Source organism: Balaenoptera physalus (genome assembly GCF_965194825.1).
Source record: "Balaenoptera physalus genome assembly, chromosome: 11".
In the NCBI taxonomy this organism is placed as follows: Eukaryota; Metazoa; Chordata; class Mammalia; order Artiodactyla; family Balaenopteridae; genus Balaenoptera; species Balaenoptera physalus.
This window is the reverse complement of record NC_138896.1, coordinates 69615761-69629987: the sequence shown is the minus strand read 5'-3', so window position 1 is coordinate 69629987 and position 14227 is coordinate 69615761. Positions and strand designations below refer to the sequence as shown.

Sequence of the window (14227 nt, the reverse complement as noted above, 5' to 3'; positions counted from 1 at the left end):
CCTTATCTCGATGTTACATAAAAATAACTGAAAAAGTACTACATTGATATATAATTATTTCATGTTACATAACATCCCCAAAGAAATATATTTTTTAAATATGAGGCTTGTAGAAATACTATTTACCTTATTCATATTAACGTAAAAACGCAGAAAGATTCTAAAGTAGAATAAGCATCTTAGTGGAAATAATAGAGATTTGAACATTTTGCATGATGCCTATGGACTGATTCATAATTTGGAAAAGTAATTTGCATAGTAGAATATATGTATGAACATTAAAGCAATATGAATGAAAGAAAATATAATTCTTAGGAGAAAAATGTTCTGGTTCCAAAAGCTTATTATTATACCCATTTTTCATATGCTGGAAGTTAAGGGGCAAAGACACTTAGGTGAAATCATTGAGTAGAGCATTTTAATTAATAGCAAGACCTACACCAGATTTCTTGACTCTAGCTTTCTAGAATGACCATTTGGCATGCTTGCCAAACACCAGTTTAGGGTAACTCATGATGATTGTGAGCAGTAATCTCCGGAAATCAGTTACTGTCTTTCCCTTTCTGTCAATTACTGTCTTTCCCTTTATGAGTGGGAAGGAAACTTAGATACTTTTAGTTATCTTTTTTTTTTTATTGGAGTATAGTCAATTTACAATGTTGTTTTAGTTTCAGGTGTACAGGAAAGTGATTCAGTTATACATATACATATATTCATTCTTTTTCAGATTCTTTACCCAGATAGGTTATTACAGAATATTGAGTAGAGTTCCCTGTACTATATGGTCGGTCCTTGTTGGTTATCTATTTTATAGTGTGTGTATGTTAATCTCAAGATCCTAATTTATCCCTTCCCACAGCATTTCCCCTTTGGTAACCATAAGTTTGTTTTTGAAATCTGTGAGTTTCTGTTTTGTAAATAAGTTCATTTGTATCATTTTTAAAAATTAGATTCCACATATGAGTGATATCATGTGATATTTGTCTTTCTGTCTGACTTACTACTCTTAGTATGATCATCTCTAGGTCCATCCATGTTGCTGCAAATGGCATTATTTCATTCTTTTTTATGACTGAGTAATATTCCATTGTATATATGTACCACATCTTTATCCATTCCTCTGTCAATGGACATTTAGGTTGCTTCCATGTCTTGGCTATTGTAAATAGTCCTGCAATGAATATTGGGGTGCATGTATCTTTTTGAAGTATGGTTTACTCCAGATATATGCCCAGGAGTGGGATTGCTGGGTCATATGGTAGTTCTATTTTTAGTTTTTCAAGGAACCTCCATACTATTCTCCATAGTGGTTGTACCAATTTACATTCCCCCCAACAGTGTAGGATGGTTCCCTTTTCTCCATGCCCTCTCCAGCATTTATTGTTTGTAGACTTTTTGATGATGGCCATTCTGACCGGGGTGAGGTGATACCTCATTGTAGTTTTGATTTGTATTTCTCTAATAATTAGTGACGCTGAGTATCTTTTCATGTGCTTTTGGTCATCTGTATGTTTTCTTAGTTATCGTTCTGTGGTGTATGTAGGTTTAAATGCTTATTTTATGGTATGTATATTGGATTTATTTCTAAAAACTAGGAAATTAAATCTAAGCTTTAAAACTTGAAATGATGCCAAACTGCAGTGTTAATAGGCAGCTCAAATATCTCTGTTTAGATTCTCTAGCTGTTTCATCAGGATGAAAAATTGAGATGCTTATGTCGTTTTATTGCAGCGTAATATAAATTACAGATGAAGCAAATTATAGTTGAGTATTGGGCCTTAGCACCACTCATAATTCTTAGGAAAGAAAGCAGCTAAACACTGGTAATGGGACCAAAGAAGATATGATGTTAAATAGATGAACTTGCCTTGATTGTAAAATTCACCAGGGAGACAAAGAGGACCCAAGGCTGAGCTTGCACCAGTAGAGCTGTGGCTTTGAGGGAAGGATGGACACTGTCTGGGGTTAGGACTTCAGTCTTTAGTAATCAGCTGCTACACTACAGTCTAATTTCAGCTGTGACTGGTCAACCCCAGGTAGCTCCTGTAACCCCAGGTATGAGCAATGAAGTAGTGCAAAACAAGATCTGGTTCTCACTTTTTTTTTTCTTTTAATTCCATCACTGATTTTTTTTTTAAATTATTTATTTGTTTATTTATTTAACTGCACTGGGTCTTATTTGCAGCACGCAGGATCTTCAATCTTCGTTGTGGCATGTGGGATCTTTAGTTGCAGCATGCGAACTCTTAGTTGCGGTATGTGGGATCTAGTTCCCTAACCAGGGGTCAAACCTGGGCCGCCTGCATTGGCAGTGCAGAGCCTTAGCCACTGGACCACTGGGGAAGTCCCTGGTTCTCACTTAGAGCATGTTTATTTTTGTGACTTTCTGAACATATTTTGTAACCTCCTGAAGGGACCGATAGTCAACATTGGAACTAAGGGAGCCAGGATTGCAAGGCCAGCTCTTTCACAAATGCACTGTATAATCCTGGGAAAAATCACTTCACTTTGGGTGAGCCTCATTTTCCCCACCTGCAAAAAATAGAGTTGGAGAAGACAATTTCTAAGGCTGATCCCCACTTTAATATTTTATGATTTGCTTTCCACTAAGAACCCCTTTTTATATTAATGACCCAGCATGCCTTCCCCACCTCACTGGTTACTCAGCTTCCAGCTATTTATGGGCTGCTGGGGCACCCTCTTTTCTCTTAGATGTTTGTTTCCTAGGCATTTGTTTGTTCTGTCTTGTCCCACTATTACATTTTAAGTTCCTGGAGTTTGCCTAATACAGATACGTAGACTGTGCTCAAACGTTTGAACATGAATAGCAGGTTTGTGAAGAATTTAGCTACACATTTCTGTTGTGTTCCCAATAGTTATCTCTGTGTTGAGTTGTACAAATATTATTTCTGATATTGCCTTGAAAGTGTCAACTTACATCATAAAAAATTGCATTTTCTAGAAATGCAAATCGAAGGCACTATGAGATATCACCTTACACCCATTGATATGACTATTATATTTAAAAAAACAGAAAATAAGTGTTGGTTAGAATGTGAGGAAATTGGAATCCTTATGGTGGGACTGTAAAATGGTGCAGCTGCTGTAGAAAACATTATGGCAGTTCCTCAAAAAATTAAAGTAGAATTACCATATGATCTTGCAATTCCGCTTCTGAGTATATAGCCAAAAGAGTTGCAAGCAGAGTCTCAAAGAGATATTTGTACACCCATGTTCACAGCAGCACTACTCACAACAGCCAAAAGGTGGAAGCAACCCAAGCGTCTATCAATGGATGACTGGATAAACAAAATGTGGTACATACACACAGTGGAATATTATTCAGCCCCCCAAAGGAAGGAAATCCTGTCACATGCTACAACATGGATGAACCTTGAGGACATTATGCTAAGTGAAATAAGCCAGTTACCAGAAGACGAACACTATATAATTCCACATGTATGAGGTATCTAAAGTAGGCAGGTTCATACAAACAGGAAGAAGAATGATAGTTAGCAGGGCCTAGGGGGAGGGAGAAAAGGGGAGTTGTTGTTTAATGGCTACAGAGTTTCAGTTTTGCAAAATGAAAAAGTTCTAGAGACTGTCCCAGCAGGAGCAGCCTGCAGGCTAGGGCTCAGCCAGACCAACCCTGTGCCTTCTGGAACCACTGTCGTTGATGAGAGAGGCAGGCAGATGGAGAAGGAGACAAGGGCAATTTCACTTGCATTTGCTGTAAATGACTACTGCTTTCATTTTAGCTACATATACAGAAGGATTCCTATTTCTAGATAAAAAAAGATGTGAGAATGAGTCTTAAAATTATTCTCATTAATCAGAACAGAAAACTGGTATAGAAAGCAACTTGGTTTCAGAATCCTGGTGAGAATCCATGGACAGACTTCCACCCTTGGTCCTTCAGAACAGGGTCCCCCTGCAACGATGTTTTTGATTTTGCAACCCTGTCAATGAGAAACTGAACACCCACTCCAAATGGGTGTGTATTTATTTATCATATCACTATACCATTCTACTAATATATTAACATACATGATAAAACATGTGACAAGAAATAGTTAAGCACAAACAAAAATTAAATGGAGTTGTAAGGATATCTCCCCACCTTGGCGGATGGTCCTGTCTCAGCCCTCAGCTGCGTGTAGCTCCTCGGTGGAGACCACTGCTCTAGAACCCGGCTTTTCAGACTAATGCATTGGACGGCAAACGCCTCCACAGATTGACATCAGAAGGTCTGTGCAAAATCGTCTGGGGAGAGCGCCCCCGGGTTTCATGAGATTTCCAAACTGTTCTGTGAGCCATAAACGCCTCAGTCTCAGTTCTCTAGAGAATGAATGAAATTGCAGCCTTCTTTTTTTTTTAATTGAGGTGAAATTTACATTAAATTAACCATTTTAAAATGAACAAATAAATGGCATTTGGTGCATTCACAGTGTTGTGCAACCATCACCTCTAAAATATTTTCATCACACCCCCCAAAAAACCCATACAGATTAAATAGTTGCTCTCCATTTCCTCTCTCCCCCCAGTCCCTTGTTTGGCAGCCACAAATCTACTTGCCGTCTCTAGATTTACCTATTCTGAATATTTTATGTCAATGGGATTATACAATAGATGACTGTGTGTCTGATTTTTTTAACTCAACATCATGCTTTCCAGGCTCAGATAGTGGTTTTCACCACAATTACAATGATGATTATTAGGATGAGACAGCTGCAGCTCATGCCTAAGCTCCTGGTATGCTGGGCTGTGTGGGAATAGAAAGTGCAATTGTTGAAGGAGTTCTGGTCTCTTCTCTCTGCCTGGAAGTTGGTGTTCTCTCCCGGGCTCCAGGAAGTGGGGAGGCTCTCAGCTTGTGTGGTCTCAGGAAACGACTGTCTGGGTAATACCTTCTTTTTGTTCACTGCATCCCCTCCGGTGCTACTCCTCGTGGGAGAAGGTATTTCGGTGGTGATCCCGAGGACGGGTGAGCTTATTGTGGGAGGTAATGGGGATATTGGTGACCACATGGCCAGACCTGACTCACTCTGCACGCAAAAGCCCTGCAGACATGCCTCACAATTGTCACTGTCATGTGGCCCTTCAAGAGAGATTTCCTTGATCACAGGAATCTCCACCAACGTAAATCCTTCTCTATAGCATTTCTTCAGAATTCGCAGCACCAGGTTGTTCAGGATCCTAGAGATGTTCTCTTCTGTGAACTCGGGAACCTCAAACGAAGGCTGGGAGCACTTCTGACATCTCTGGGCAAAGACCCTCATCTTCACCTGGCCCCTGGATTCCCCCTCACTCCAGTGCATGTGGAAAAGGACCTGAACTTGGGCAGAGGCCCAATTTCGAGAGCATGAGGAGCACTGGAACCTGTGGAGAAAGAAGACAAGACCCTCAGCTTGGCTCAGTACGGCCCAGTTGTGGGCTATGCCGGAGGGACACACGGAAACATGATTTGATCAGGGTCATGGATTAGTGGGGAAGAAATCCCGAGCCCCTTGTTCCTATCTCCATTGTGCCACCAACATGCTCTGTGACCCACAGGTGTGTCTGCCATGAAAACAGCAAATCACAAGCCATCAGAGCTGGAAGGAATCTTGGGCAAAGTCCGGTGTGATCATTTTAGAGATGGGGCACACGCTGGGAACTTGTCACGCCCAGAGACCCAGTGAGTGGAAGAGGCAGGACTGGAACTCCAGTCTCTTGACCCCAAATCAAGGCTTCTTCAAATGTAGATTTAAGTGGGTCAAAGGCTACAAGTGCAACAGCCCCAAGAACCCTGAACTGAAATCCAAAAATAGATACAAGGGGGTGTGGATAAGTGCTGTCGTCTGAATGTTTGTGTCCCCCCGCACATTCCCATGTTGGGATCCTAACGCTGAAGGTGATGGTGTTAGAAAGTGGAGCCTTTGGGAGGTGATTAGGTTGTGAGGGTGGAGCCCTTGGGAATGGGATTAGTCCCCTTATAATCGCGACCCCGCAGAGCGCCCTAGCTCCTTCTGCCATGTGAGGACACAGTGAGAAGCCTGTGGCTCAGAAGAGCAGCTGGCACCTTGATCTTGGACTTCCAGCCTCCAGAGCTGGGAGAAATGAGCTGAGACTCTGCTCCCATGCTCTTGGCCTGGGAAAACCACGCGCCACCAGGAGAAGAGAGCTCTGCTTCCTCTGCCCGGACCCTCTCCCGGCGAGGGGTCGGTGGGCAGGCAATGAGCACGGCCCCAGTCCTGGGATAGAGTCCCAGCCTCCCACCCCCAATCCCTGGGGCTCTGCTTTCCCAACTGGAAAAGAGAGGGTGAGACTTTGGATGACTTCTGAGGGTCCTATTTTAAAAAGACTCCATCAGCTTGGAGTAGAGAGGGGTAAGGCTGCTGAGTGTTGCTCAGCTCTCCCCGTCCTCCGCCCCCTCCCTGACGGCTCTCCTCAGCACGCAGGGCCTCTCCCCACAGACTCTGTGTTGGACCCTAGGTCTCCCAATGCAGGGAGCATGAGCCCGGGGTCCTGCTCATCCAACTCCCCTGCGGTTGAGGGAAATAGCCTCCATTCCTCCCCTTCTCTTTTCCTCACTGCTTCTCACCCTCGCCCCTCGCAGCCTGTTTTCTCTCTATCTGGGCATTAGCCCAGTCCTGCAATTGTTTTGGGGTTCAGTGTAATAAGGAAACATTTTTAATGAAGCCAAAACGTCTTGGATCAAGGGCACCTTGCTTCCTGTAATCTTCAATTTACAAGCATGAGCAGAACAAGACAAGTAACGAGTGTACACCATAAGAAATAAGGAAGAATTTTCTGGACTATTGCTCTCGCATTCCCTACTCACCTGGCAAAGGTCCACTGCTGGTATTGTGTCCACCCTGGCTTCAGGATGTTAGGAAGAAGGCTTTTGTCTAGTGTCAGTTTCCATGTGTGCCATGGTTTCACCTCCCGGATTAATTCCTGGAACACCTGCTTCCACACCTCCATATCCTGACGCATTGCCGCTGTCCCCGTGAGCTGGGTGCGACAGTGTCTCCCGGGCTCTGACGGATCTGGAGCAGGACATGAGGTTTCCCACTTTAGAGGGCAAGGGTTCAGACCCACTCTCCCTTTATGTCCCTGGACTGGGCTCGTGGACCACGTCTTTGCCCCAAGGGCAAAGGTCAGTTGATTCTGGCTCCAAGTTCTGAGAACAGCACTAGGCTCCACAGGGAATTTTGAAAGACACGGAAGGCATGGCTTCATCCAGCAAAATATTACCAAGGGAGGGCCCCGGCCTCCATGTCAGGAGGGGTGGATCTCAGCCTGGCTCTGCTGTTTGCCCACCTTGAACTGGGAACACACCTTTTTACCTCCAAAGCCCCATATATGGTGGAGACAGGCTGCAGTTTCCCTTTCTAGAAGTAACATTTGAAAATCCTTATCCATTGGGCTGCTGTGCTCACGACCCGGGAGGAGAGATGTAAAGAAGGACACGGCCATCCTGGGACCTTTTGCTCAAATTCCTGCCTCCCTGCATCCTCGCTCTTGCTCTTTACTTCCTTGCTTGTGCCAAGTCTCTGTGGGACCGTGTTTCACAGACACTAAGCTGTCCAAGGCAACTCCCAAGCTCACTCTTCCACCCATTGGAGACCAAAGCTGTTGTAGTTTCCATGCCCCGGAGATGAGGCTACAAAGTCCCCACGTGGGTGGGAGGCCATGGCCACACCCCGAGGTGCTTCATCATCACCTGCTTCCTCCAGGAGAGGCTAGGGAAGGAGGAAGGAGAGAGGAGCGGGGCTGACGCCGGGGTGGCTGCTAAAGCGGGAGACACTACCTCTCACGAGGAAAGCCCTGCCCTCAGTGAGGCCTCCGGGCTGGCAGCTCCTACCTCAGCTCAGGCCTGCAGAACAGCCTCTGTCCTGGCCTGCCGGCGCCTCCAGGGTTGCTTGAGCCACTTTCCACACTGCAGCTGCAGGTCTTTCCAGAGGCGGAAACCCCCACCTACGTGGGGGTGTAGCATGGCATTCAGACCCCTCACAGGCCAGCCCTGCCTTTCTACCAGCCTTAGCCCTGCCAGGCTCATGCTCCCCCAAGGCCGTATCCGCGCCTTCACCCTAAACCCCAGCCCCACACTCCGGGCCATCCTCTGAACACTCCTGCCCTCCCTGCCCTCCTGCCTTGTACGCAGATCCACCCCACCCAGAGCGCCCACCTTCCCTCCCTCCCATGTCTCCTGCTCACCTTCAGGTTCTAGGGCCCGCTCAGTACATGTTCCACTGTTCACTCCCTGGGCCTGCCTGGTGTTAACTAAAGAAATTCCTGTGCCCGCCTCCTAACTGCTGCTGGAGAAAGAGATCTCCTGAAGGGGAGAATGGCCTCCTCCTTTTCCCCTGCAGTTGAACAAATGCAAATACTCTTCTGCAGCGTAAAGCTCATTCAGATAATAAGGTGGTGACCAGAGAATATTTAAACAAAGGATCAGTCTGACTTTGTAGCTGGTGTGAAATATTGTGTGAAAATGTCATATCCAGTTCTGTTTCATTAAAACCACCTTTGAGAATAATTGTGTAAGGAGATCTTGAAAGATACGCAGATAGTGTTTCTGGGTCACGTAAAGATTACCTTTAGCCGCTTGCTCTGGTGAGAATATTCTAATTTGAAAACTCTGTGTGCTTAAATGATATAAATATTTGAACACAAGTATTAAAGAATGTGAGAGTGTTTGTCACAATTAAATTAACATAGGCTGAATGTCTTCTCTCTAACTACCATGAGTAACATCACTTACCTGTTTTTCCAGAGAATTCTGGGTTTCTGGGGTAGGGGTGGGGTATGCCAAGGCCTGGGAAAGCTCCGTGGGGCTGAAGAGAAGATAGCGGGGTATTCATATTCGTGTCTCACTGGGACACTACTAGTCCCAGCCCCAGAAGTTCTCATTGAGTTGATCTGGGCATCAGCGTTTCTAAAAAGCTCCCCAAGTGCTTCTGATGCTCGGTTACGGTGGAGACCACACGAGGAAGCGGAAGGGAAGGGAAACCTGGAGAGATCCTGGTAGCAATCACACGAGAGGGAGATGGAGGTGTCTCTCCTTCCTGCAAGGTTTACAGAGCCTGCTTTTGGGGAAACCAGTCCCTAGGGCTGCCTGGTGGCATATCCACCAGCTGGGTCAGGCACTGGCAATCTGAGCAGTGGGCCGTAGAGGGAAAAGGAAGGGACAGAAGCGGGAGGGAGGGAGGCAGTAGAGGTGGGTGGGGAGGAAAAGGAAGAGAGGGGGAGGGGGAGGGGCTGGCCATGGCAGCATTTGGCAGCCTCACAGCCACCTCTCTCCCGCCCTCTGCTGCTGCACCAGAGTTCAGCTCCTTCAACAGCAGGCCCACCCTGGGCCATCTGAGTCTGCCCTCCTCACCCTCCAGTTTTGTTTCTCTATATTAACTTGGCTCGGGTCACAAATTAACCAGATTTGGGGAGCCCGCTTAATCAATTTCTCTCTTTCAAATTCTTTTTCTGTGCTCCTCCCACGTACTCTCAACCTCAGGGCAGGTTAGGAGAAGATTTAGGAAGAGGGTGAGGGTACAGGGGAGAGTCTGGACTGGAAGTCAGGGGTCTTTGGTCTGTATGGCAGTGAACAAGTGGCTTCAGGCTTTTGGAGGATGAAATGTGCCTTTTATGTGGAAGGATTCTAGGTGTGCCTGGTACAGAGAAGAGCCCATAGATGCTGGTCTCTTATGTGGAGAGCTTGACAAACACAATTTCCAGGACCTCATTTGGAACACCCTCAACTCTCACAGGGACCCATCCACTCCGGAAATGGAAATTTATGTGTATAAATAGGAGCTTGCCTCACTGCCTCTCAGCTGGCCAGGGCACAGCAGGATTCTGTCCCTTCCTCATGGGGAATGGCTGTGGCCGGTCCCTCTGGACACTCAGCTTCCAAGCCTGGGGCCATTCTCTTTCAAACAGGGTCAGGACTCAGCCTAGACACTCCCTGATACTCTTTCTGAACCCTGGGCTGGGCCCTGGGTCAGCTGCTCTGAGGAGGCCATCTCTGAAAGCTTGGGACATGCACAGAGTGGGAAAAATTTGAGTTACCCAATGCACATGCTCTCAGCTGAAAGGGAACAAGACAGCACTCTGCCTTCTTGAATCAGCTCTCATGCTGTAAACAGGTGTCCTTTTCATGGTCTATTTGTGCCATGTTTTTCGAATTTTTGTGCTTTATGTTGGTGATTCTGTTGTTTAAAGAGGCCCCAAGTGTAGTGCTGAAGTAGTGTCTTGAGTTCCTAAGAGCGCAAAGGCTGTGATGTGCCCTACGGAGAAAACATGTGTGCTAGATGAGCTTCATTCAGACATGAGTCATAATGCTGACAACTTGATTTCAGATTTCCAGCCTCCAGAACTGTAAGATAATAAATTTTCATTGTTTTAAGCCACCCAGCTTGTGGTAGTAAGTGAAGAAATGAATACAGAAGGGTTTAAAGCCTCCTGGCATTTCCCAGCAGTCCTGAGGGTTGGGGCCACCTGCCTGCTTTTCCAACAGGTACAAGGAGCAGGAAGCAACTTCAGCATATAGTGCATTCCTTCTTTTCCCTACCAACTACCACTTCCTCGTTATTTATTGGAATAATGAGAAAAGATTCTCATTATTTGTTGGCCGGACAATTTTGATAGCCCCTTGATTCATATTCTTCCCCTAGTGTTCTCTCTGAAAAATCAGCCTTTACAGAGTCGCCAAAGAGCTCTTTTTAAAATCCAGATGCCTGAGCCACAACTAGGGAGCCCACCTGCCACTACTAAGACCCGGGGCAACCAAATTAAAATACATAAATAAATAAATAAATAAATAATCAATCAATCAATCAATCCGGATGCCACACCCTGGCCAGGCCCACCTCCTCACTCCTCTGTGAACATGATAAGCTGGAGCAGGGCTCGCTCAGTTACTTCCTCCATGTCTCCCCTCAAATGTCACCCCAGTAGGGAAGCCTTCCTCAATCTCTAGATATAGTAGCACCCTTCACCTCCCCTCCCACACTCTTTCCCTCTCACCATTCTATATTTATCTTTTTGGGGGTTTGTTTTTAAATCACGTCCTGACAGAGCCTTAGTTTCTAGGAGACAACCAATTTGAAATTGGAGAGCAGGGAATTTTTATCCACCCAGAGAGTGCCTGGGTGCTCAAGAATTACTTGAATGAATGTTAAATGAATTCTGTCCAAATTCTGTTGCCGCTCTGTAGAACAATCCCAATCCGGGGCCTGGGGGTGGGGTGAGGGAGGAATGGGCGTGGTCCTGCAATTGCTGCTGTCGGTTTTTCCAGGGCAACTGTCCACAGTTTCCCACTCTGCGGGATCATTTCCATTTTCTCTCTAATAATTTGCCTCTTTTTCTGTTGGGTCTTGCTGGGACGTGTCATCATCCCTGATCTATCCATCCCAAAAGAATGCCCTCTTTCAGAGTCTCAGCTTTAAGAGCATTTGGGTCAGGACAGGTCTCTTTTTCAAATCTGACCACCTTAGCCTCTAGGATCTTATTCCCCAAGGAAATTGCTCTTTAAGTCAACTTTAATACAAATGTCTTCCACGGTTTTTCTTTCATTTTGCTCTGTCCCTGTCCTGTGCTGAGTGCAAGAAGAAAAAAAAAAAAAAAAAGCTTTGTAAACCAATTTAGTTCCTCCTTCAGACTGATAAAACCCTAACCAGTCTCCTAATCAGTAATTAATTAATTCCTAAGAACAGAATTTTCCATCTTTGGGACTTTTAAAAATTCCATTTGAACTTCTGTTTTTATTATCATTCAACTGAGAATTTTTTACTTCTCATTAAGACAACTTGCTCTCTAGATTATAAAAGTTCTCATTACTGATTGATTATCTGTTTACGGACTGAAATTCACCATCCCTGTGAGTTAAAATTCAGAGCCTGGGCCAGGGCTAATGTAATGAACAATCCAGAAGGAATGTGAGACCAAGTGACTGGCCACATGAATGCCTTCCTCAGCACAGCAGTTGAGGCAGCTCAGTGGCACCTACTGACATCTGGATGAGGTGTACAGGCCAGTGCAGTACTCAGGAGTGCTCTGAGGCCCGAGGTACCTGACTGCAGAGCTCCCAGCCTGCTCTGGCCATGAAAATGGAGACCCCCATCGTGGGCAGGGACCCTCACTGCTCAGCCGCTTTGTCTTCTCTTGGAGCATCTTTGTGTTTTGAGTTTTAGTTTTTCATAATTCTGTTGTTAATGGTGCAAAAAAAAGTGAAAACTTAAATGACCATTTTTTTAAAAATAAAAATTATTATTAAAATGTTAAACACAGCCCCCTGTTTCTGTTAAGGTAATTAAACAAGGAGTCCATTAGACTGAGTTGGTTTTTCTGCCTTGGTAGTCTTTGTAAGCAAACTGAAACCTCAGCCAGAATCAATGCACTGGAATCTGAGAAAACGAAACTTAAGAACAACCTATCACAAATAGCCAACTAGGCTTTCCCAAATTAGGCAACCAGGTAAGCTATAGCCAATCAGATAGTCTCCTTGTTTAGCTTCTGTGTCTTCTCTAGAAAAGCCTCCCCCAGCCCCTGTCGGTGAAGCATAGCCAGCCAACCTTCAGTTTGGTGCTGCCTGATTCCAGTAGATATATGCTCAAACTCTTGAAAATTTTAATGTGCCTCAGTTTATCTTTTAACATTTCTTTTCCCCAATAGTATGTATGTGAGATTTATCCATCTTGTGCCATGCCGCCATAATTTATTGATTCCTAATCGTGTATATTCCATTGAATGAAAATTGCAATGTATTAATCCACACCAACGTTTGCTTATTACAAATAATGGGACTATGCATATTCTTAAGACATGTCTTCTTATGCACCTTTATACGCCTTTTTTTTTGGTGTATGGTCGGGCCACTCAGGATGGCTCTCTGTACCTCCCCTGCCCTACCAGTGTCTGCTTCACCTATATCTTACACACGACTGACCTTCCTAAACTCCTGCCCCCGCCCCAGCTGGTGATTGTTCTTATCAAAGGGGCGGTGAGGGGCGTGCCCCTCCGCTGGTTTCCCTGGTAACTAATGAGCCCACCTGACATCAATTCCCCTGTAACTGGTAATCTCCCCTTCCCAGTGAGCGAAGGAGGAGCAAAGACTGCCACCATGTTCCTTTTCCCCGTCCACCGCACACGGTGGGGGTGTCGCTCCAGGACCTCGCTTCAGACGTGTAAGCTCCCCTATCCATTACACCCCTGACGTCTCTGTTGCTGACTCCGGGTTCTTTCTTTGGTTTTGAAGTGAGGCAGGCACAGGCCTTGTAGGTCTGTGTGGTGCAGCCCAACAGTTGGGTACATAAGCCAGTTTTTTGAAAGTTTATGAGTGTTTCAATTGCTCTAATCCTCACCAACACTTGGGATTGTCCTGCCACCAGCCCAGGGGTAGGGCCACCAACCTGAGTCTGCATTTCTCATCCCCTTGGTCCCAAGGTGTCATAATTGGGCTGCTTTATTAAATTAGGACACATTCCTCTGGGGCCGAGGCTAACCCTCTCTCCCAGAGGGAGTGCTCCTAGGGCAGCAGAAGAGTCAATAAAAAACTAAAATAATCCAAGAGTAACTCTAAGGTACAAGGAAATTTAGGGCTGAGGGAGAATCCTTAAGGGAGGACAAACTTGGAAGGGCTTCGGGTCTCCTTGGAGAAGGTGCGGTCAGCCCAGGGATAGCAGAGACGTTCACTGGGGGCCATGGGGCCAGGAGGCCTTCTGAGTGCCTGAGCCACGTGGAGGCTTGCACAGGGGCTGCAGCTCAATGTGTGACCCTGGGCTTGGAGAGGAAGTCCGGGTGCCAGCGCACAGGAGGCCACGCAGGCTGCGCGGGGCTCCCGGCTCTGTATGGAGAGGGCTCTGGAAAAGGTCATCACCAGACCCAGGCTGCAAATGGGCAGCCCAGACTGCCTGTCCTCACGCCCACCCTGCCCTGCCCTGGCCCTCACTGGAGCTGGCAGGAGGACGCCTTTCTCCTGCAATGTCCTTCCGGCGCCCTCTGCTGAGAAAGCTCACCATCGCGCTCACTCTGGAGTTCCAGCTCAGTGCACATGCTGAAGGGTGCATTCAGAGCTGGGAGGTGGTAAGTTGATGATTGACACAAACTTTATACAAATGCATGACATGACCTCATTGAAGCGGCTGGCGGGAAAAGGGGCTGATCTGAATCACTTTAGAAAACAGTGTTTTGCCTGGAAATTGTAAGGCTAAAGATGAAAGGAGCTGTGAAGAACGTACTCTAATTGGTA

At 46.0% G+C, this 14227-nt stretch overlaps 1 protein-coding gene across 1 annotated transcript; it reads right to left on the bottom strand.

The window, feature by feature from the left end:
• Positions 1-4237: 4237 nt before the first annotated feature.
• Positions 4238-14222, bottom strand: RTP3 (receptor transporter protein 3). The gene is made up of 2 exons (XM_082414260.1): positions 6821-14222; positions 4238-5376 (listed from the first exon to the last, which is right to left on the bottom strand). Exons 1-2 carry the CDS (start codon positions 7219-7221, stop codon positions 4677-4679), a joined length of 1101 nt encoding a protein of 366 aa, XP_082270386.1. The 5' UTR covers positions 7222-14222; the 3' UTR covers positions 4238-4676.
• Between the last annotated feature and the right edge of the window lie 5 nt (positions 14223-14227).

Bases quoted from the DNA above. Each gene is read 5' to 3' on its own strand.
- RTP3 (XM_082414260.1), bottom strand. From the start codon at position 7,221: ATGAAGCCATGCCTTCCGTGTCTTTCAAAATTCCCTGTGGAGCCTAGT. The intron at 5,377-6,820 runs GTGAGTAGGGAA...CTTTCTCCACAG, and splicing joins CAGCAGTGGACCTTTGCCAG to GTTCCAGTGCTCCTCATGCT.